At 40.1% G+C, this 25,679-nt stretch overlaps 1 protein-coding gene across 1 annotated transcript in view; it reads left to right on the forward strand.

Moving 5' to 3' along the window:
- The window catches only part of LOC126230340 (dehydrogenase/reductase SDR family member 11-like), a 71,558-nt gene extending 47,992 nt beyond the window's left edge, over window positions 1-23,566 (forward strand). The window contains exons 5-6 of the mRNA XM_049942398.1: window positions 18,966-19,118; window positions 23,525-23,566. Coding sequence (XP_049798355.1) covers window positions 18,966-19,118; window positions 23,525-23,566 — 195 coding nt within the window. The remainder of the gene's footprint in view (window positions 1-18,965; window positions 19,119-23,524) is intronic.
- The last annotated feature ends 2,113 nt before the right edge of the window (window positions 23,567-25,679 follow it).

The following is a 25,679-nucleotide window of genomic DNA, read 5'->3' on the forward strand; positions in this document are numbered from 1 at the left end:
CCTGATTTACACCTATGTTGCTGCACCATTGGTTATAACGCGTTGTACTTGCGAGCGCGAATGAGGTGTTGCCTTACTATCTACCATACAGTAGATAGGAACCTATCGCCTGATGCCATCACCTGTTGTCTGATGCATGACGCCCAGTACCCCACGCCTGACAGCCCTGCAAGAAACTGACATACGACAACTAGGAGTTTACAAGCAAATTTAGCAGGAATGAGCGGAAGGTCACGTGATCAGAAGCAGAGACATCTTTGATCTTTCGAGTGTAAAAAGAGACTTGTGTGGCAGTGAAAAGTATTAATATGTCTTCAAGAACAGACCAACCGACGAACGCTGCGGTTTATCGCTATTACTGGAAAACATGGAAGATCTCATTACTGATAGTGGTAGTATAAATTACAATCCAGCAACAAATATCTTTTCTGTAAACATGACTTTTATTTATTTGTTCACTTCGTGTTTTCCACCTTCTGATTCACAGGCTTCAGATACATATTAAACATAAGTACATCTACATCTACATAGATACTCCGCAAGTCTCCGTACGGTGTGTGGCGGAGGGTACCCAGTATCATTATTTGTCATTTCCGCCCATGTTCGACTCGCAAATCGAGCGAGGAAAAACGGCTGTCTGTATACCTCGTTTGAATCCTAATGTCTTGTATCTTATCTTCGTGCAACTTACGCGCGATGTATATTGGCGCAGTGGAATTATTCGGCAGTCGACTTCAAATGTCGGTTCTCTAAATTTCCTCAATAGTGTCTTTCGAAAAGAACGTCGCTTTCCCTCCAGAGATTCCCATTTACGTTCCCTAAGCATCTTCGTTACACTTACATCATGTTGGAGCCTACCGGTAACAATTCTGGCCACCCGCCTCTGAACTGCTACGATGTCTCCCTTCAATCCGACCTGGTAAGGAACCCAGCACGAGAGCAGTACTCAAGCACAGGTCGGACCAGCGTCCTATATGTGGTCTCCTTTACAGGTGAACCACTCTTCGCTAAAATTCTTCCAAGAAACGAAAGGCGACCATTCGCCTTCCCTATCACCGTCCTTATATGCTCGTTCCGTCTCATATCGCTTTGCAACGTTACGCCGAGATATTTAAACGACTTCACTCTGTGAATCAGGACACTAGTAATACTGTATCCGAACATTACAGGTTTGTTCTTCCCACTCACCCGCATTAACTAACATTTTTTCACATTTAGAGCTAGCTGCCATTCATACACCAACTGGAAATTTTGTCTCAGTCGTCTCGTTTCTTCCTACAGTCACTCAACTTCGACACCTTACCGTACGCCACGGCATCGTCAGCTACAACGGCAGATTGCTGCCCACCCAGTCCGCCAAATCATTTATGTATACAGAGGACAACAGCGGTCCTATCACACTTCACTGGGGCATTCCTGACGAAACCCTTGTTTCTGATGGACACTCGCCGTCGAGGACAACATACTCGGTTCTATTACTTAAGAAGTCTTCGAGCCACCCACGTATCTGTGAACCTATTCTATATGCTCGTACCTTCGTTAACAGCCTGAAATGGGGCACCGTGTCAAATGCTTCCATGAAATCTAGAAATTTGGAAGCTGCCTGTTACACTTATTTACAGTATATCATGTGAAAAACGGGTAAGCTTAGTTTCGAGCGAGCGATGCTTTCCAAAACAATTATGATTCGTGGACATAAGCTTCTTACTCCCAAGAAAGTTTATTATATTCGAACTGAGAATATGTTCAAGGATTCTGCAGCAAACAGAAGTTAGGGATATTGGTCTGAAATTTTTCGTGTCACCTGCGCTTTTCTCCAATCGCTTGGGACTTTGAGCTGAGTGTGAGATTCACGATAAATGCAAACTAAGTAAGAGGCCAATGCCGTAGAGTACTCTTTGTAAAATCGAACTGGGATTCCCTCGGATCTGGTGATTTATTTGCTTTCATATCTTTCAGTTGTTTCTCTACGCCAGATATGGATATTTTTATGTCGTCCATTCGTGAGTCTGCCCGATGGTCAAATGGCGGTATGTTCGTATGCTCCTCTTGTGTGAACGATTTTTTGAATGTGAAATATAAAACTTTGGCTTTCGTTGTACTGTCTTCAATTGCCACACCAGACTGGTCAATAAGGGACTGAATGGAAGCCTTAGATCCGCTTAGCAGGTTCTATGCCAGATCTTTCGCTAAGGTGTGACGTTGGTAGCTGTTGTATGCTTAGCGCATAGAACTTTTCACAGACGCACTTGTCATCATTTGTGTGTCTCCTTCTAAACCTAGGGTGCAGTAGCCTCTGCTTACTCAGCATACGGGCCGGCCGATGTGGCCGAGCGGTTCTAGGCGCTACAGTCCGGAACCGCGCGACCGCTACGGTCGCAGGTTCGAATCCCGCATCGAGCATGGACGTGTGTGATGTCCTTAGGTTAGTTAGGTTTAAGTAGTTCTAAGTTATAGGGGACTGATGACCTCAGAAGTTAAGTCCCACAGTGCTCAGAGCCATCTGAACCATCAGCATCCGGCAAATTTCGTTGTTAAACCATGGTGGGTCTTTTCCATCCTTTATCCACTTACTAGGCAGGCACCAGTTCAGATCACAATTTGCAATCTGCTTAAACTTTTCCCACAATTCATCCACATCCATCTTACTGTAACTAAGTGATGCCAATTCACTGCCTAAGTGAGATTTTACTATCTGCTTACCTGCTCTATCCAGCAGAAACACCCTTCTAGCCTTCTTGACATTTGTTAACTTTCGTTATCATAGTTGCTACAATCATAACCGCTTCTCCCCGTTTGTATGCTGACATTGTCGATAAGGTGCGGCCTATTTGCAGCTACAAGGCCTAAGGATTTCCATCGCTTGTGGGCTGCCTAGCTAGCAGCTCAAGACAATTTTCAGAAAATCTATTCAAAGTATTTCACATGACTGTCCTTCTGTACCCCCCATAATGAATGCATAGACATCCCAACCTATACTTGGCAGGTTAAAGTTGCCTCCAACTAGTGTTGCTTGATCTGAGTATTTACGGATGAAAGATCGTAGATTTTCTTTGAGTCATTCTAGAACTGTCAAAGCGGAATCGGGCGGCCGTTAAAAAGTCCAACAATGAATTTAGATTCACCTACACCTGTAATATGCGACCAGTTGACTTCCCTGTTAGAGTCAGCTTCGACCTCAAAAGAGACAATATTTTTGTCAACTGAAATGAACACTCCCACTCATATGGCCCATAATCTGTCTTTACGATATACGTTCCACGAGTCGCTAAATATCTCAGAGCTTTCCACTTCGGGTTTCAGCCAGCTCTCGGTCCAGAGAATAATTTGAGGGCGACAACTCTCTTGGAGGGCAGTAAATTTGGGAACTTTATTACGAATACGTCGACAGTTTACTGATAAAATTGTGACAGTCGAAATGGCTCTTTTCTGAAGTCCTTTTGACTTCCCTTTCTGTGGATCGACTGACGAGTGTCCATCAGAGACCTTAGCCTACCATCTAGCTAAAAAACCCTCATGCGAACTCCACATGTACTCTGCTGTCCGAGTAGCTGCTTCCTTTGTGTAGTGCAACACTGACCTGTTAAGGAGTGTCCTACAAATCCCCACACAATAACGCAGGTCTAGAAATCTGCAGCCAAGGTCGTCACAGAGTCGACGAAGAATTTGGTTGAGATCCCCCACTCGTCTCCAAACCAAAGAACACCGACCAGCTCTGGGAACGATGTTGCAAATTGCTAGCTCTGCTTGCACCCCACACACGAGTCCAGCAGTTTCCACCATCCCCGCCAGATGGCTGCACGAACTGAGGATCGCTTCAGGATCCATGCGACAGGCATCGCTGGTGCTGACGTGAGCCACAACTTGCAGACGATTGCAACATGCACGCTCTGTAGCCATAGGCAAGGCCGCCTCCAGATCTCGGATGAGGACGCCCTAGCAGACATACAGAGGGCACATTGGCTTTATTTCCAGCCCTGAACGCTATCTGTCGAATGGGCTCCATAACGCGCCTAACATTACACCTCCCAATAACCAATAAACAGCTCCCCCTGCTCGGGCACTGCTGAAGGCGCGTCCACCTGTCCACTCACAGGGTGAATGGGCGAGGCCAGGCTGCCAGTCTCCACATAGGCCCTTCACCTCATGCGACGTGACAGCGTGACTACCCGCCACTCACCCTCTGTGACGGCGAAACAGAGCCCATGGGCTGAATAAGTGACACCTGAGGTGTCCCATGTGACGTGCAAGACTCGTGATGTATCATCAATGGTCGCTGCTGCGTTCAAGAGCAACGTTACTGGCTGTTCAGTGAGCAACTATTGCGCTGATGACTGGATGAAATAACATTTACAAAAGCGCGAGATTGACCCTCTTAAACATAGAAACGCACGAAATTTACTAAATATACTACGTGGACGCACTCGTAATACGTACGTCACGTCATAGGAGAAACAATTTTGGATACTTCGTCAGTACGACGATTAAAGTACTAGTGGTCGATTGCTAGTTGCATCAATGGTCCCTTGAAAGCCTCTCTGTGTATCTAAAATCCCAATCGTCCAAAACATAAATTAATGTGTACACAGGGTCCAGGGTCCGGAATGTAAACTCACGTCCTGGCATTGATGTTCAAAATGTTCAAATGTGTGTGAAATCTAATGGGACTTAACTGCTAAGGTCATCAGTCCCTAAGCTTAGACACAATCTGAATTATCCTAAGGACAAACACACACACCCATGCCCGAGGGAGGACTCGAAGCTCCGCCGGGACCAGATGCACAGCCCATGACTTCAGCGCCCTAGACCTCTCGGCTAATCCCGCCCGGTCGGCATTGATGCCTCCAGCAGGCACGGCACAGCTATTGCTGCAAACTGGAAGATCGGCCTGATCTCTAGTTGCAGCAGACAGGTCAGAACACCCACGGTGCAAGTCGGCTGTTCTCTGTTTCTGGACCTTTCGTGATACCGAGAAGAGTATTTTGGACCTGATCTGTGTCTCAGGTTGCATCAGAATGTCGTATCGTGCATGATACTGCTGCTTATGAGTCATCAGTTTTCCAATTCGACTGCAGCTGCACGTGATGCAGCAGTATGCGTTGTGGTTCCAGCTCACGGCAGCTGCAGAGCTATAAAGGTCATTTAACCTTCCCGTCTGTATTTATACAGTTGGTGTAGGAGGTAAACTGTGCAGAGCGAAAATGCGTCCAAATGCCTGTCCAGAATAAAGGCCTCAATACAGTTCTGCCGAAATTGTGCCGGGAAAAGTTTGGTCTTAATACAGCACGCGGGAGGTTGGATTAACCACATTCAGTGAGTGGTCCCTCCCTGCTAAGCATCACGCGTATGAGCTAAGTGGAGAGGAGTACTTTTACACCGGCAGTGGCGATGGAACAGTGTGTTTTCATTGTGACGGTGTTTTAAAGCGTGAAAAACGATGATCAGAGGACAGCACAGACTCTGTGGTTCTCCAAATGTATGTTTCGGATTCGTGTGAAGGACACTGACTGTGGATGCTATCTGTCGACCGAAACAGGCGATAATTACTGAAAACGATGTGTGAAATATTAAACCAGAGGCAGACATTCTGAATAAAGCAACGAGGATATCCGTCTGAGCAAAATTTGCTTCCAAGACGAGGGCAGCGCAATGTTCCATTGACGTCGACATGCTATCACCTGTGTTAAATGTGTATTGTGCACTCTTCATTTCCTCCAATGTTGCATGTTTCTTTTTTGCAAGATGTTAAACTTCACAGTTCACCTAACTGATATCTAACTGTTGTAATGCGCAATAAATGTATTCTTTGTAAGCAAGTTCACTTAATTCATAACCCTGCCCACGAACTAAATTACGTGTTTATACATACCCACTGAAAACTGCTCTACGGAGTGTCTGAATTATATACAGTGAAACGTCCCCTTTGAAAAATTATACATGACTGTGCTTTAACTGACACACGATATTTTGTTAGCGCAATGCAATCTGACTTTCAATAATCCCTACAAAAGAATGGCCCTGTCTAACATTAAACTATACGTTTCACAAATCACTTACCTCACAAAAATCTTGGTTACTCGAACTACTGCAAAACAGCGAGCGCCACTACTGCCAGCTAAATAAAAGATTCAAACTACGGAAGGCACTAACTACTGATAGGCATAGTTAGCAAATGACAGATTTAAATAGGGAACAAACAATGTATTTACCTTAACAGTGTTGAAAAATCATAATATACATAACAGATCATTGTATATCTTACAAATTTCCAAACTCCGCCATATCTCTCCCCACATCCACCACTGCTGGCGGCTCACCTCCAACTGCGCAACGCTACGCGCTGTTCACATCCAGCTGCCGCTTCCCAACACTACAATGGCAGACAACAATGCAAACTAGCCACAGACTGCACACAGCACAGCCAGTGATTGTCATACATAGCGCTACGTGGCGTTACCAATAAGAAAACAAACAGCCTACTTACATAGCCCCCATGCTCCGCACAAAAAATTTTACAAATTGTTTTGGGCACTGGCCAATACATATTTGTTAAAAATTTTTTCACAATTACAGTAACAGAGAAGTCAAATGCACACACTTAATGATACAATGTTGGTCAAATGCTAAAATTTTCTCACAGTCCATAAAGACAGTCCTGATCATTCATTACAGTAAAATTGCAGTGTTTTTCTCAAAGTCTAAGCAGTAAAAGAAAATGCACACTGAAGTAGTGGATTTCCACGCAGTCTTGAAGAAGTAGTGTTGTCCTTCGAACAGAAAGACAATGCTGACTCTTGACATGCTGACAGGTAATGAGCCACAACAGAGCAAACCCACAGCAGAGTCATTCGACGTTTTGAAGAATATTGGTAGGTAGTTCATCACAGAGTAGACCCACTGTAGTCCTGGTAGAGATTGTGGTATTGGTGAGCCACCAGAGGTGCAGACCCACTGCAGTCCTTGTAGAAATAATGGTACTGGTGGATCATCAAAGATGCAGACCCACTGTAGTCCTTGTAGAGACGGCCAGCAGCCATCTGTTGCGAATGTGCGGGTGCACAATCACCATCGAAGAGTCTTGCGGATAATATAGCAAGTCCATAAACCACCACTTGTGCACTCACAAAGTTTTTTAATTGTCCTTAGAACCAGCAATGCTGTTATCCAGTCCCTTGCTGAATTATTAACACACATGCAAACACTAACAGTCCCTACTTCTCACATATTGTCCATATACTATGACCAACAGAAACATGTGCAGTGAAATGGAACTTACAAGTTACTTAATTTGATGAACTGGTGTCAATTACAATTGTATAACATAAGAATACAATTACAAAGGTACAAAATACATCATTAAAGAACATAACAATACAGATAACATTTGTAATACAGGCTTTACAAAAGAATCGAAATAACATATACATAAATGTGACAGGAATTTTGAGGTAAGTAGATACATAAAAGATCAGAATAAATTTTGAAACATCAACTTCACACATGAGCATTAAATAGAACAGAACAAATAATGTCTAAACATCTTTACAAAGAAAATAACATTATTAATGCAAATTATATTTGAGGATAACAGTATTCCTCATCATAGTTCATGTAGCTGAGTATTAGAAAAATTCTACAACATAAGTCTTATTAGATAAACATATAAAGACAGGAAGAACATAAATACACAAGGGTACACAAACACATAGTGGGATAACACAAGGAAAGGACAGGGATTGTTTTACTGCAGTATTTTGCAAACAAAACTTTCTTTACTTCTCGGAGATCTCCCTTCGTTCTTCATTATTTCCAAAAAGTCCTATCTGTACCTGCTTTATGTATTCTATTCATATTTCTTTCAAAATAACTATTTCTCAGTGTACAATACTCATTTTGGCCCAAATCTTTTTCATATAACTTCTCAATGCATTTTTTCCCTATTGTCCATAGTCAGTTTCTTATTGTTCTTTCCATTCCAAGAGCTCCTTTTTCGAAGAATGTGGATCATAAAATAATTATTTAATAGATCTGTTGACAGAAAGTTTTCACACTAGCAAATGCATTTAAGTTTATTTTATAAAACCAATGCTGCAACACAGCTGGAAAACAGATATCAAATTAAATAAGCAATTACGCAAACCAAAGCATAAAAACTTCATTCAATAGCTATGTGGCATTTCGTAAGTCAGTAGCTCTCAACTTTCGTAGAAAGACACTTGTCATAATCAGGTGTGCAGATGGACGAATATTTCCCATCAGTTCATAAGCATTTCAGTAAGTAGCATAAAGTACGAGTAATCTTATGTTTTCAAGTAATGAGCGTGCCATATTTGCGATGCTTTCTACAAAGGAATGTCAATAGCGAGGTTACTGGCCTCTTTTTTTTCACCTAATGGCTGTTTCTCCAGGTGGCTGGCACAGATGGCCGCTCAAGACGCATTACGTTAAGGTCACTTACCTTTCTTACCGAAATATTTACGACAACAGTTTCTGCTACAGTGACAGTCTCATATAAAAAATTCACAGGTCAAGAATTTGCGTTACAAATGTGTAGAAACAAAATTCTATAAATATAACAGTGCTCAAAAAATTTTCGCCGGCATTGTGATACATTCAAGCAGGTACATACATTTCATAAACCTTAAAGTACGGTCCTTGGTTTCCAACAACCTTTATCACAAACCAGAGTCCCTAACCACTACTCATTATTCCTTACCTTATTCGTCGACACTTCTTCAATATTTTATGATAACAGATACGTAGCATACTCAAATAACTCATATAGCATCAGCTTATTGACCATAAACATACCTCAGCAGCATAATACACATCGTCGTCGTAAAAATAACATCATAACACCTCAGTCAAATCTCAAAAACGTCGTAGCTTTCTGCAATAATGTCAAAACCCAAAAAAAATTCTCTGCTCATTTCAATAGTGTCATCTACCTCAAACGTACTTTAAAAATCATGATCGCATACCAAACACATCATTCAAGCTCTAATAGTATCACAATGGTTGCGAAAAAATATGAACAGTTCACAAAGTACAGACAAAATATAATTTCGTAAGTTTGAAGTTATCCAACGGTGTAATTACGTAAACATCTGTCACTGCCGTAGTAAAAAAGTTTGTCTCTCAGTTAAATGATAGGACAGCTGTGTAATTCTGTGTTAGAGAAATAAGGTACCGATGTGTAAAGTTGTATAAGCAAATACCATATTAGCTAGGGCTCCTTGTGCTTGCCAAACGCATGGTACACAAAGTAGGCGTGTACTCCCATGAGGATAAATGTAAGTATATCCTCAAGTGTTACAGATAACAGCAATGGAATGAAATCTATCACGGAAAACTTTCTTTGTAATTCAAAAATTTTTTAAAATAAATGTTTTAAGTACAAAATTAATCACTGAAATGCGTGTCTTGTAGCGCTAAACTGTGCGTCTTGTTGTAAGATAATCTCTGTGGAAGTGTCGTAGTTATCGTCCTCCGAAAGCTAAGTTCTGCAGAAGTCAATGTACTTACCTCATGATAAGCAAAAGTGAAATGCTTTGCGTATAGATATCTTAGTTATTATGGTTATTTCAGTGATGAAGAAAGTACTGTGCTGTAACGTATTGCTGTGCTACGGAAAAGGCTGTCTCATTATTGCTATACCACAAAAGTTACTACTAAAACATGTTTTACTTTCCAGAATAATGCAGTTACTGTTATTAGTCTCTTCTTATTGTTCTTTCCTTGTAATTATTACTACTCTGCCAACGGTTGTCATACGGGTGGTCTCTGTTTTGGTCACAATATGTGTTGTGAGAATAGCCTTGTCGCGTCCAGTTATTATTTCTTTCATCGCGGAATTGCGACGGATGTGATCTGTAATTGTTGTGCTCCTGCGTTCTGCGATTGTCAGTGTCAATTTCCAGTTCTTGTAACAGTCCCTGAAAAGCTTCAATGTCGTCTTTGCAACGTCCTGCCAAAATAATATGTCGTAAATGTTCAGGTAATTTGATTAAGCAAATGCGGATGAGTTCTGAGGGGCTGTATGGGTTTGACAGGTACTGATTCTTGTGCAACATGTCTTCAAAATATTTCATAAGACTGGAAAATTCAGATTCTTCGAAATGTTTCATCATTATGATGCTATGTTTTACTCGGTCTTGTGTAGCTTGAGACCAATATGCTGAGAGGAAGGCATGATAAAAATCTTCTTCACTGTGACAATCGTGAATGACCGATCGCATTCTTACAGCTGGTTCATTCTCCAAGTAGCCACACATAAATTCTAACCTGTGCTCCAATGACCAGTTGGGAGGAAAACAATGAGAGAATTGATGGAGCCACGCTTGTGGATGAATGTCGTTGGCAGAATTCTTAAACGTTTTGAATTTACGTGTAGTAATGAACAGCTTATAGTCAAAATCATCGTGTCGGCGAATAGCATATCGGTCATTGTCACGTCGTTTCGGCGGTTCCATTTCAAAAGTCGGTGCACTTTGCCAATTTCTTTCATAGTTTCCGAAATGCCCTGTGTTATTATTTTGTGGATTTTCCGTATTTCTATGTCCCTCTTCCCGTATTGGGGCGCGAGTGTCCTCTGAAATACGTAACTCTTGTATTACCTGTGTCAGCTGATCTTGTACTTCCCGGATTTCTCTTTGGTGTTGCGTATTTATTTGATTCTGATTTTGTTTGAATTTCCTAATTTGTTCGCACTCTTCTGTGTCATTAAAGATTACCGGTCTTGTGTCATTGAGATCATCATCTACCTTTGTAGATAAGTTAGTGAACTGATCCGAAAGTTCGGCTACTTTCTCCGATAGTGTACTTATTTCCTCAGTGTGTTTTTCTGAACCAAGTTTCAGAGTATTTACTGTGTCCTTTAAATTTTACTGTGTTTTTGCAAGTTGCGTAACCGAATCGGTAGATGCAACTGAGTCAATTTTAGCTCGCAAGGTGTCGTGATTTTCATGAACAATGGTTTGCAGTTCTTTTATGGCTGCTTCGTGATTCTGTAATGCATTTTCATGCCGCGAAAAAATAGGTTGAAAATGCTCACAAATTTGTGTTTTTACGTCATTACAGACTTTTTGACATTTCGATTCGATGTTATGTAACTCAGTAGTTAAATCTTCACGTGTTTGTTCAAGCTTATGTTCCACTGAGTCTAAATTTTGAAGCTTTTGTTCTATTGCGTCTAATTGTTGCTGTGTTTGTCTCTGGTGTTGTTCCTTTGTGTCTAACTTTGGAAGTTTTTGCTGTGTTTGTCTTTGATTTTGTTCCATTGTGTCTAACTTTTCAAGCTTTTGTCCCATTTGTTGCATTAATTGTAATAACAGTGCACTGGTGTCTGGAACATGTTCCTCAGTGCTTTTCAGCAGTGAATTTGCACCGGCAACATTCACATTTTGACAAGCGGAAAATGTGTCTTGACTCATTTGAGAAAACGGTGAGATCCCTAAACCTGAGTCTACAATATTTGCAAAATTGTGTCCTGTCATTCCCGATTCCTGAGGCGAGCTGTTACCGACCGATCGATCGATAATGCTTCCCTCTTCACTAATTGTTTCACTGTCTACGCCATTGTTTGCCGCCCGCTCCATTTCCCTATGCACAATTACCAAATTACTACTTTGATCATTAGTTAATTCATTACTCGGTGGCGCTAACACACTGCTTTCGTTTTCACTGTCATTTCTCAGTTTACTTTGGAGCCTAGTATTACGTTTTTCACACGCCATTATTGTCACAATATTTCACACAACAACACAGAAAAGCACAATTTGAAGAGCAAAAATAAGAGAACACATTAACATAACACTGAAAATAATATCTAGTTAATTGCAAGCGCAGCTGCGAAATACTTGCTGCAAATCTACATACATGCCACTACTGTTTTACTGTACAACAATGAAAAACTACAACTACAAAGGAGATTCTCTCTACAATTACGCGCTAGCAATAAACAAAAGCTACACTAATTACACAAACTACAAGAAAAAATCAGAAGATTCCAGTGAGGTATCCTCGGCTAAGGGTCGACATATCAAACGTCCCCTTTTGAAAAATTATACATGACTGTGCTTTAACTGACACACGATATTTTGTTAGCGCAATGCAATCTGACTTTCAATAATCCCTACAAAAGAATGGCCCTGACTAACATTAAACTATACGTTTCACAAATCACTTACCTCACAAAAATCTTGGTTACTCGAACTACTGCAAAACAGCGAGCGCCACTACTGCCAGCTAAATAAAAGATTCAAACTACGGAAGGCACTAACTACTGATAGGCATAGTTAGCAAACGAAAGATTTAAATAGAGAACAAACAATGTATTTACCTTAACAGTGTTGAAAAATCATAATATACATAACAGATCATTGTATATCTTACAAATTTCCAAACTCCGCCATCTCTCTCCCCACATCCACCACTGCTGGCGGCTCACCTCCAACTGCGCAACGCTACGCGCTGTTCACATCCAGCTGCCGCTTCCCAACACTACAATGGTAGACAACAATGCAAACTAGCCACAGACTGCACACAGCACAGCCAGTGATTGTCATACATAGCGCTACGTGGCGTTACCAATAAGAAAACAAACAGCCTACTTACAACAGCAACGCTCAGACTTTGAGGTAGGGACCTGATTTGGAAATCCATATTAGCAAGCAGTATTAACATGGTGCTATACTGATAGGCTTGCTGAAGTGCTATATACCCGAACTTTATGACGCATTACAGGTAGAGTGACATAGTTTGAGAGCACTATGTCAGCAGTATCGGCTTGTTGTTGATCGTTAACACCGCTGCGGCATCACCTTCCTGCCGCAGTCAAATCGTTTACAGCACATGAGAACTGGGTAACACATGACAATTTACCATCACCCACTTACAGCAGGTTCCGCTCACTGTATTCGAGCACACAGTCTGGTAATGTGTCTCCTGCTCTTGCACGCTGTGTCTCCAATGCTGCTAGCGTTGGGTCGGAAGCCCCTCCGCAATTTGTCTACTGGATTAAAGGTAGACCGTTAACTACTATATTCTGCCCGCATGCTATTATAATAAGATTCTCGGACTCCAAAATAAGCGGAAGCGTTATTCTCCGCAGTACCGTCGGTGGTACGGTCTGTACGTCGCTATTTGGTACTCTGTCACACAAATCGCGGAATTTACCTTTAAATTACGCCGTTACGTTATTATTGGCCAGTATTTATTTTCTTCCGGAATATTAGACGAAGCCGTTAGTTTACACACAGCGCAAGTATCCTGCCTCACGAAACTGCACTATAAATCTGCATTAACGGAACCAGCTTGCTTCGGTAGTTCTGTAACGTTGTTGCAGTGCAGAGCGTTGGATCTTCTAGGGGACAAGTTGCATATAAGCGACACTTATGGTTGTGCTATACGATAAGAGTGTTTAATATGGATGACCTCCAAACGTAGAGTAAAAGTTATGTTTCATATATGTGTCAAACCAGAAGTCCAGAAGCAGGCAACGTTATTAGTAGCCAGCTTATAGGATTTACGAAGTGACTACGCACGTGGCTGAACATGGTCGTGTGTTTGATATCTGTGCAACACAGTGTAGGTAATAACTTGATGTCTCTTCAACTACTCTGTTATGGAATATAATTACGTTATATCGGCAGCTACTGGAAATTCCGCACTACTATTGCTGCTGTACTCACATTATTTCCCGTGTAGTGTGGCTCTGTTGTCTTCAGAGCGGCACCGTCATACTGCTACACTGCGATGTTGAGGTACGTGCCTCATAATATTTGCAGCTGTTTCGTGTAAGCTTTTCTTATTGGAAGTCCTGGTATGGATGATGTGGGAGAGGGCTTCAATTAAGCGTATATTCTAGCTGAGGCAGCATCATGGGCTGGTAGAACCTATGGTAGCGATCCACTAATTTCTTTCTAGAGCATGACGACTTCCACATCTACATATCTGTACGTTATAGATAATAGCATCTCATTAATACGTGTTGTGGCATTTGTTTAGTCTTGTTTAGTCTTTATAGCAATGGAGTGTATTCATACAAAGCGTACCAATTCGAATACTCGTGGCGATTTTGTTTGAATTTCGATAATCATATGTTTTAATGAATTATACAGAAATCTTAGATGCGGCAGTATTCAATCTGTGCTTGCGAAGTGCGAGGCGCCTCGCAGTATATTATAGTGCACATTTTTTTTTCCCGAGGTTCAACTCTGACATTATCTTTGGAATCGTCACATATCCCAGTGTTACCGTATTTCGTTGTATGTTTTTGTAAGCTGTACATTTTCTTCTGTCACCAAAGTAATATTTTTGGTGGTAAAAAAAAATTTTCTTTGCTTCCTTTCCTAATAAGACAAATATGTTACAAATATGTTTGTGGTAGTGTAGATAGTTACTGATTTCTATTTTCGCAAGGCGTATTTTCCGGAAATGCAACTGTACAGATCAAATACTCGCAGTAAGTATTTAACAACGTGAACAGGTGGTCATTAACTCTGGCAATACCAAGCCATTTTCAGTAACGTTTATTACCAAGGGGGATGGGCGTACTTTGTGCCAATCACAAAAAAATTTAAAATAAATAAAATTCATTAATTGTACTTGAATTACATTAGTGACATACTCCTGAAAGATCTATTGATGGATAATTAGGATCCAGAACATGAACATTTCTTTTAAAACTGTTTTTAGAAATGCGTTTTACATCTTTCAGTTGAGTTTAGGAAGTCTAATTATCTGGAGAAAAATTAGTAGTAAAAGTCGTTAGAGTACTATTGAAGTACACTACACTACAATTTAAAAAATATTATACAATATGAAATAATATAAAAATATATAATATAATATAATATTAAAAAATGTAAACTTAAGGTAATGTACAAATAGTTTTGGTACATAATCTAGTTTTTTGACAAGAATTATTCACCACTTTTTTCGGAATCTACTCACACTTGGAACATACAACAGTTTTTTTTGCTCTGTTTGTCACAAGAGTATCTGTTACAATTGTTGCAGATTATTGTTGTATTGTTAACTTTGTTGTACTTTTCTGCTTTTGAATGGCTTACACTAACACACAAACGACATCTACCTTTACCTCCATGAGCTTTCTTTGCACCGAAGTTCTGCTTGATTTTCCGTCCGAGAATACCCTCTATACTTGAAATTACAGGCTTTGGCAGTCCTGCAATATTTGTAACCCTTTCTTCAACGTATGGTTTCATGAGCTGTAGTCCCAGTTGTTGAAGAAAGAGTCGTCGCTTATTACGTTTTTTCTTATTCCAACCTGGGCAGTTCAACAAAAATAGAGTATAATTTACCGCTGCTATGTCCACATGAGTACAGAAAACACCTCTCAGTTGAATATTTCCCTATCATTTGATCTGTCGTGTCAACGCCATCTTTAGTCTCATTATAATGTAAATTTATAATTGTTTTCTACTTAGTGTCAGTAGGTGAACCAACTGCGGCGTCATTACGTTGAGATGATAGAAACAGCAGAGTCAGTGTCTATTTGAATGCCAACGTGGCATATATTTTCCTGTAGCTATAGGCCTGCATAGGTTAGTTTTACGACATCGAATTTTAAGGCCTAATTTACCTTGGGGTGCATACTTCAGACTTTGGTCATTAATTTAACGACTGTATATATGTGGAAATTAACTCACACTTTCTTTTACACTACAGTATTGCAATATTGCCACATCATACAGAATTTTAACCTCTAATAGAAATGTAAATTTTGCATTTTTCGTGCTGCTGCTGTTTTTTAGTTGACATTGGAGCCATCTATTGGCGTGGTGCAAAGATAGAACTATGGTCTCGATTTTACAGTGCAGTATTCTGCTGGTGATTGGAGGAATTAGGATTTGCAATTATTTCGCGTTTTCTGGGTTTGTGTAGTAGCATTTAAGCTACAGATCGCTTTCAACAATTACGAATTTTTAATTTGTTATTTATATTTTCGAAGCAAATGTTGATTTTTAATTATTTACAGAAGAAATATCGATTTTTCATGCAGCCATCTGGTAAGTAACAGGAGCAAGTAGGATGTGAAAATGGAATTGCTGTTACTTATGTTCTCAGACCTTGTGGGATAGTATTTAAAGTAAAAATCTCATTTTCAGTGAATAAGAATTCGTAATTCGTTACTTATATTTTAGAGCAAATGTTGATTTTTATTTGTGAATTAAGAAGTATGCAATTTACTTGTTCCAGTATTCCACGGCAAATGATACTCAGCTACCAACGTGAGGACTGGCATAGGCAGTCCTTAAATCAATATTTGGAAGTTAGTAATGCAAAAACAGCTGCAGAGTGGAAGCCAAGGTTTGCGGAATGTTGGAGAGTGGTGTAGCGGGATGTTTCATGCAAACAGTAGTGTAATGGGGGATTGATGAGGGGGGGGGGGCTATTGAAAGTGTGATATGGCATGCATGTGAACTGAATCTTGCTCCCACGAATGCGAGGGGTGCTGAGTGTGTGTGTGTGGCTGGGGGGGGGAGGCGGGCGGCGGGGATCGGGGGGGTGGGGAGGGAGGGGCAGGGGGAGGGCTTAAAGCAAAATATGAAAAGCTCAATTGCATGAGATTCCCCAGAATCGCCTCTAGGTTGGGCTCAAGGATGTCTCTTTCTCTCCCTGCCGTACTACTTCTAGAATGGACCAACTTTCTGTGGTAAGATATTTGCACTTAAATTTTAGTAATTCAAATGGAAATCAGTTTGAAATGAGGGAAGCAGTGGTGTTAAGTGGCTATGATCCAGTGAGTTTTGAAAAGTAAATCATAAAATGATTTAACGAAGATGAAAACACAGCTAGATAGAAGCAGTGGTCAATAATACGATTATGCTGTATCTATGAATGGGAAATATTCAGGTATGCAGTCAGGAAGTACAGCATTTTACCTCGGTACTGAGTTTACATGTTGCTCATTACACAATAAAATTTTCTACTAAATGATTCCGTAATGAATATGTAGGAACTGCAACAGTTTTAGGACAAAGGGCCATGAATATATGTGTTCTTCAGTGATTATGTGTTTCAGAGATGACTAATAAAAGAAACTGATGACTAACAGACGTGTTAGGCCCTGAGGAAACTGTTCCCAACTAGATGGACTTCCAGATTTGATTCATTGCTGCCAAACAGAGTTTCATACAAATTTTGCAATGCCTATCCAGTACAATTTCGGGGAGCAACGAAAGAAGGGAGAGAAGTTTAATTTTTTAATGGATGGAAGCATTTGAGTTCGTCCTGCTCTTGGATTCCACATTAGGATTTTGGAAAATACTGATTTCGTTTCTAAACTACTGCATTCTTGTACTACTGATGTTTCTAAGCGCGGGTTCCTATTCTAGATTTGTTCCTCGAGACACATTCAACAATCCCTTTTCCACACCCCCACCCCCTTCCACCGTCTTTTGTTGTAGTATTCCTGGGATACTGTATGTGTGTGTGCGCGCGCGCATGAGTGTATAAAGCTCTGGCCCTATATTTCCTTTTCACTCTCTTGCCAGATCAGCCAACCCAAAGACGCACGTAGAAATTTTACCTATGTTTCAGGAAGAGTTAAAACAAATCCATGCCTTCAAACCGTAATGGAAAACTGACAATGAAAGTTCAACTGTCTAAAAGTAGCGAAATGAGTCTTTATGTAATTTTACCTTCGTAACATAGCTAACAGCTATGGATTTCTGAAGACATTTGGGCGAATGATGCATGTATGAGTTCTTCATTAGCTAAGAGCACACACCATTCTGTGGATACACTACATACCTACTCGAAAGCATCTGTCTCACAGTACTTATATACGATTGGAAAAATAGTAGCTCATTAATCTGACTGAGTACGACCAGGCTTGAACTTTAGTGTACATATGACAAACATAGGCAACTCTCAGAATTGTCAAAGAAGAATTCACACAATATTCTAATCAAATTGACCCACTGAATTCTCAAGAGAGACTCCATCACTAAATAAAGACGTTTATTAAAGTCAACTTCATACTTTCCATGGGATCTAAAATACGACCTTTAGGGAACACTAATTAAATTATGTAATAGAAATTATTCACTATTTATGAGTTTAACACTTTTTGAAAAGTGCATCTTACCTAACAACTCAATGTTTTTTGACTGGACACGTCTTTATTTTACAATGTATGAGGGGTAATTTGGAAAGTAGGGAATGATTGGTCGCGAAATGGAAACCATCCAATCAAACTTTGCGCAGATGTGTTGGACAGTGTCTCTAGTATGTCAGAAGATAGTGTCAGGTCGCTCTTTTCAGTTCTGAGTGCACAATGAGCGTGAAAAGATGCCCAGAGAATGATGACTTCCACAAAATATGATGCGTGGCGGGAGTTTTTGGCCTGGTTTCACGCAACTCCACGTAATGTAACTGTCATGCATTATCTTCTTCATGACAGTTTACGGCTGCACACTTCAGGGACACTGAGGACACTCCTGCAGCGTTTTCCATGGGAAGTGCTTGATCACCCACCATACAGCCCGCAATTTGCTCCCTAAGATTTTCGTCCCTGCTTTAATGTACCGCCGGCTATGAAGGCAACATTTCCACACAGACAACAAGCTGCAGACCAGCGTAGAAAATTGTCGGCAAACAGAGCAGGCTGTCTTCTTGATGAGGGTATTGTAAAGTTGGTACAATGCTAGTACAGACGTCTAAGTCGGAGCGGCGACTATGTAGAGAGGGAGGTGGAAGATGTAACTAACTGTAGCAAGTAAAACATTTTTGATTTTCACTGTGGTTCCACTCTGTGACCGATTGTTTCTTACTTACCGAATAGCTCTCGTGCGTGTAATATACTTGAACTAGGATAATAAGTTTGAGAAATATATAAATGATCCTTCGATAAATATTAAATTTGAAGGGCAAATAAAACAGTTTTGAAAATTAAACATTATCTTTTTTTTGTTAAAGTTTGATTTTTGTTTTAGGAAATATCGCCAGGAATTGTCAAAAGAGATATATACTATAACTTAAAAAAGTATTCGCTTGAAGCACTGGAAAATATGCATACGCCTATGATGGAACCTGAAGACATAGCGAATGCAGTTATCTATATGCTGTCGCAACCTCCACGTGTTCAAGTACGTACTGATAATGATCGCAAAAGATGCAGATAACCTTTTCTGTGTATAAAATATTTATTTAAGTAGGAATTTCTTCCTCCTAAGAAAATTACAGACTATCATAGTTAATCCAACATCTTGCACAGATTTATTAAACTGGAAAGACAGGTGTTCAAAGTTTGATAAAAATTCCATTAAGTTTTATAGTGTTAATAAATAAAACATTGGTTGTTACAAACGCACACAACCTATTTCAGATAAATATTAAATTTATATTAAGGGCCAATAATAATAATAATAATAATAATTGAGGAACCACCTTGTTATACTATAACAGGATGTAGAATATTGACAGTGTAGTAGTGCTCAGGAGGATTTTATGTGACACAGTTGAAATTGACAAAGTGGAAACAAGTTATTGGGTAAGAATCGAAAGTGGCATATTTACTTCAGCTGATTCAAGACGAAATAAAGGAGGGTATAAAAAGGGTGAGAACAATAGGAGAGAATTTTCTTCTGTTTACCTGTGAAAAAGAAAGAAGCTTTGGTCGGCAACATTACCACGATCACATAGGAAAAACTACTACTTGTTGTTAAATGCAGCATGTATATACCAGAAGTAAAATACCACTATTTGAGCGCAAAGAAGGCAAATGTAATCCTCTATAAAAGACTTTAACTGAAAAGTGGGTAACCAGTTGCGTCAGTCCTCATTCCAACGACCTCACCAAGGATATTGGCATGTGAACTATTCGCACTCTTTTAATACAGAACATTCTATTTCCTTTTACCCAAAACCCTCTTTGTAGCGATGCCATTATATTCATCATCTCCCTCTCACTGCTACTCTTTACATACATACGTCTCCTTCCCATGTCTACTTCTTCTCCCATTGGACTTTCTCCTGTCTGTCTGTCTCCCATTGTCATTGTCTTCATGCCTTTCTCTCGCTCTTCCTTACGACTGTCTTCTTCTTTTACTTTCATTGTCTCTCTCTGTCACACTACCATTGCTATCTTTCTTTTCAGCCACCATTGTCTCCTCTCCATTTGTGTCCTTGGGGGTGGTTTCCTTGAGGCTTTGGCCTTAGACTAGGAAACTTTAAAGCGTGGGTGAGGTGGGAGAAAGTGGGTAGGCTTTTCTTGTCAACTTTTGCTGGTTGGGAGGGAGAATGGGAAGGTTGCAGACCCCCAAGCCTATGTGTGGTTCCAGTCATCACTCTTTCTGGTTTCCATTGTCACCTCTGTCTTTAGTTTCCACTATTATTACATTCATCCATTTCTTACTCCCCCAACCCATCTCCCTCCCTCTCTTTTCTATTGTCAGTATCTCTCTGCTATTGTCTTCCAGCACAAGAAAGCACGAATATGTTCACATGCCAAAAACTTTTGGTGGGGAAGGCGGAAAGGGGACTGAGCCAGCTGGTTCCCCACTTCTCTCTGAATCTTTTACTGGGTAAGCGTATTTGTCTTTTCTGTGCTCCGACAGAAGAATTGTTCAGCTAGTTACCTTCTTTTGCATGTTACAGCGGGGTGTGCTGCTTGTATAAGATGAAGTCTGTATGTCAGCAAAGTTTTGACATTTTACTTGTATACTTTGACATATTTACATACTTCCACACATGTAAACGAAAAATAAATACGCATATCGTAAGGTTAAAAAAGAATCGTTTTCCGTTCAATATACTAAGTTCACTTTACAGTACGTTATACAGAAGAGCGCAATATTTTTAGGCTACGCCTATAGTATACGAAATCATGCAGTGTTTGATTTACAAGTACCAAAAATATAGTATGACAATTTTTGTAAGGTGCCTACGATGTGTAGTAGCACCAACGAATAGTTTCCACGTCAAGATAGTGGCGTCAGAACCCTTGCAATGAACCCAGAACCCTTACCATGCTGTCTGTACGGCAGTTAAAACTGCATTTACTCCTCATTCAGATGTTTTACATGAGTACGTACAGTGAATTTGGACATCTGGATCCCTGTAACACATGTTAAAATCGAAAAAGATTTAGAAGTTACCAGAGATCATCATGTTAAGGACATATGGTAAAAATTTCAACGATTTACCATTACAGAAGAGACCAGCACAACAAGTAGTACTTTTGGTGCCTAAAAACATGGTGTTTAGGTGTTTTTTCAAGTACAGCCATTGAACAAAGAGTAACGTAATAAAGTGCACACTGGACTGCACCTGATGCTAAAGAACCATACACTTACTCAATAATGTGAACAATTTAATTACTATCAACAAAGTAGCCTGTGCCACAGCTAGATTTAACTGCAACACATAGACTGCCATAGCTCATAAAGCAAATAAAACCATAAAAGAAAATCTTAAGGAAAACAAATTTTCAATATCACTTCAAATTAAAGAGATAATACAGACATCAACAGGAACTTTTCTAGGTATTGCGCCATTTTTAAAAGTCGGATAACAGCAACACAGCAGTTATTGCGTGACTACAACTCCAAACCACTTGAATTTTTAGAATCTAATAGTATCACTATACTAAAAACAGACCACGCCCCTAAGTTATAAGAATCAGCTGAAATAAATTCTTAAAATTTAAACTTTCTACTAACCATTAATGAAGCCCAGTACCGTGTTGTAATGAATAAACAATCCACGAGGCTGAGGTCTCAACTTAAGATTCACAAAAGTGGTTGTCCTATGCGTCCAATTGTAGATCTCATATACAACTCAGGACACAAAATTACCACAAATCTTAATAATATACTGAAGAAATATTAAACTATTGAAGTTACCGAAGGCACCTTCACAACTGTGAACTACGTGAACGTTTGTGTGGACCTCCTGCATCCCTTCCTGCTTGATGGCCGCCTCGACGGCAGTGTCATATTGCAGTAGGATAGCTGTCCGTGTCACAAGTCCAGAATTGTGCTTAAGTTGTATGAGGGGTGTTACAGTGCATTCAAATGACTGTCCTGCCTTGATCACCAGTTTCAACTGATCTGAAACATATAGGACACGTCTGGAATACTATTGAGCCCAGCTCCGTTCCCAGAAACAGTAGGTTCGTAATTTGTGGCAGTTGCCTGACCTGTGCGTTTCAGTCTAGTCCCACATACCTGCAGAAACCTATCAAGAAGTTCAACATCCGTGCCATGCTGAATGGCTGCTACACTGCGCTTCAAAGATGGACGAATACGCAGCTAAGTAGCTGGTCCTAATAACATGTCTCATGAGTGTAGATGTTTCTGTGAGCGCTGTTGGGGTTTTACGGGAATTACATAAACGATTTGGCCGCTCTCAGTCCACGCTCGACTATCTCCGTTCTCTTTTCATCTCACCTGCCAAGATGTAGTGTGTGAAGAAAACAGATGGAGATACAGTTCTGTTTCAGTCTGAATAACGGAAAGTGCTGTGACATTGAAATGCATTACTTGCCCCGGCTTTACTGCGATTGCTATATTTGTTAAATTTTGACCCTCCCTTGTAAAGAAAGAAGAAAAACCTTTCATGTGATGGTTCATGTTCAAACTAAATGTAACTTACCAGTATGAAGCAATAAGTAATATCTAACAAACCTGTAGTTGCATCCGTTATCCTGCGTATTCGAAAGAAATATTTTATCACTGTAGGTAACATTAATATTAGTGTATTTACAAATACGTGCTGGAAGCTGATTAAGAGATCAGATGGGGAATAAAAAATTTATACACGCTTAACTTTTATTTAAAGTTTTTATCCCTCACAACAAGAGTAGTGTGGCCGAAAATATTGTTCTTCAGGTTGCCGGAGCTATCGAGAAATACCTCCGTTTTTCATTGTCCCACTCCACAAACATGTCACTGCCCTTCCTAAATCAAAATCGGCAGCGAGTTGCCTCAATGCAGCTCTTCTTCGCCTGGACCTAGTTACAAATACCGTAACACACCTGTTTAGTGCACCACTTACAGCAGTATCACAAGCTCATAAACTTACTATCGCAACTACTACGAGCAATACAGGTAGAGTTACTGAGCTATTACTACCCTGAGAAATACAGAAAAATTCTCAAGATTGTTTCTTTGTGTTTCTTTCACAGGACTGTTGCTATCACTCACGATCCAATTCAGAGTTGGATGCTTATCAATGCAGTTCGCATAATTATCCGTAATGCTTGAACAACGACTTTTATGCACTGCGAAAGGAACATAAAACCCAAACATATACATAAATGTAACAACTAAAAACTTAATTGGCATGAATTTATCGTAACTGCGCACATCAAGTTAGTCTAGTCCGACCTGAAGGTGTTTTAGATGCAGTCCTATCATAAAATGTAACTCCTTACAAATGAGCAGAGCTAGTTTTGGACTGGAAACAGGAAATGCGTTGTGTGAAGTTAAATGAGGTTGGGATTACACAAGACAACAGTGACAGATGTTCTGTAAATTGCGGCGGTGTGCAGTGTTCTCAGGCATTGACAGTGGACGTCGTCAGCGACACGTGAGTTGGGTTATAGAACGTGTCAAAGTGGTAAGCCTACCTTGTCACTCATCGTTTTTGCATTAAACAATGTTTTACTTAGCCGGCCGCGGTGGCGGAGCGGTTCTAGACGCTTCAGTACGGAACCGCGCGACTGCTACGGTCGGAGGTTCGAACCCTCCCTCAGGCATAGATATGTGTGATGTTCTTAGGTTAGTTAGGTTTAAGTAGTTCTAAGATCTAGGGGACTGATGACCTCAGATATTAAGTCCCATAGTGCTCAGAGCCATTTTAATCATTTTTTAATGTTTTACTTAGGAGAAACAAGGAAACACACGCTGCCACAATCATGGCTTCGTTTCAGCCTGAAACCATCAACGTCAGTATTCGGGCAGTGCTGGCTCTTGACCAAAGTACCTCACACGTGGCGTCACCGATGGCACCGTCAGATATCCTCACTCCCCTCCCTCCACCCATGTGACAAAGTCTAGCTGCCTTATGTATAAAATGGCTGTATATTCAACACTGTAAGGTCTTCGTATGTTTACTGCCATTGAAAATAATTCACCTTTTCTATACTGTGAAAAAGCTGAATGAGCGCACTGCACGAGCAGTGAGTAATATCCTTGACTGTGTTTATCTGTGGTTCGCTTGCTCGCCTGTGAGTTGTGCAGCGCTAGGGCTTCTTACTTGAAGTATAATAGTGAGCAGTTGAGTTTTGTAGAGAAAGAAATTCGGTAATTGTGAATCTGAAGGCAAATATCTGGAATATTTTATTATGGAGATGACAACTTGTTTGTAAACATATGTCATTGATCCTACTCATAGAGAAGATTTTTGGTGGAACATTTCAAGATAGCCAGTGCACGATAGGAATGAAATGCTTGTTTGGAAGAACTGTTAACTGAGGAAAGTTTTGTCCCTTAAATGACGAACAAGATTCATGATTAGCGTTAATTTGATCTCTTTGTTTTTATTACGTCACAAGTAACGCTATTGACTACATGTCCGTAATTTTTGTAATTAGAGGATTTCGTAATTTTCAGTCATCTTATGTTATATAGTCCCTTTTTGTCAGTAATCAATGGTTAATTTTTCAAGAACGATTTTCGTTAAAGTATAAGTCACGTAAACTATTCTTAGTGAAGTTTTGAATGTTGTGTCCAGTGTGCATTGCATCTTACTCCACATGAAGCCACAGATTGTTTTTGACGAGCAGAAACAAATTTTGTAGTAATTAGTTTATTTTCGCCTTAGCTGTCGCCTCCGACGATTTCAGTTTGCTTTCCAGAACGCCAGTATATCAGTCATAAAATAGAATCGTGAGCAAGAGGTAAGTTACTTTTTTTCAGGGCAGATCTCACTTCGCACATTTCATAGTCAGATTTCTCAGGTGTTGAGCCAAGCAAGCAGATTATTTTACAGAATTTTTCTTCTGAGTAGAACGACGTCTTATGTTTGTGAACATTTCAAGTCAGAAATTGGACGTCATGCGATGCAACTATCATAATGTAGTTCAGTACTGAGTTTCAGTTAAATAGTATGCGCTGAATGCAGAGTATGTTACGTTTGGCATTTAATTAGATCCGTGTTGATTATTTCAGACTCAGTATTCCAGTGATTTTAAAGTTTTGTTACATAACAATGTCCAAATGCGTGACGCAGTAGTTGAATAGCATATGTAATTTGCACATCCCCCAAGGAGAGGTACTTTGAAGAAAGAATATTCTGTATTTTTATTTACACATATATTTTTATATAAAACTAAAAATTAGGAGGATGATAATAAAAAAATAGATGTTTTGCTCCACTCCTCAGACATCATGGTAGAAGCAGATAAATTATCCAAGCATAAATTAGCAGGAAATTAAAAAATGTTCGATGTCACATTCTCATAGTGACAGAAATAGGCCAGTTTAACAAAATACAGAATTCAAGATGGCCACTGTGTTTTTCTCTCGTATCACTGAGGAAGAGGGGATTTAGTCCTAAGTATAGAATCCTCTAGAAGACTGGTGCGATCGAGACCTGCGAGAAAGACAGGCCGCTGTGCATAAGCCACGAAGATAGGTCTAGCACGCTTGCTAGCTCACTCAGCTCAGGAACAAACTGCGTTTCTAAACCTGTTAACTCGTAAC

This window comes from Schistocerca nitens, unplaced genomic scaffold, assembly GCF_023898315.1.
Source record: "Schistocerca nitens isolate TAMUIC-IGC-003100 unplaced genomic scaffold, iqSchNite1.1 HiC_scaffold_380, whole genome shotgun sequence".
NCBI lineage: Eukaryota > Metazoa > Arthropoda > Insecta > Orthoptera > Acrididae > Schistocerca > Schistocerca nitens.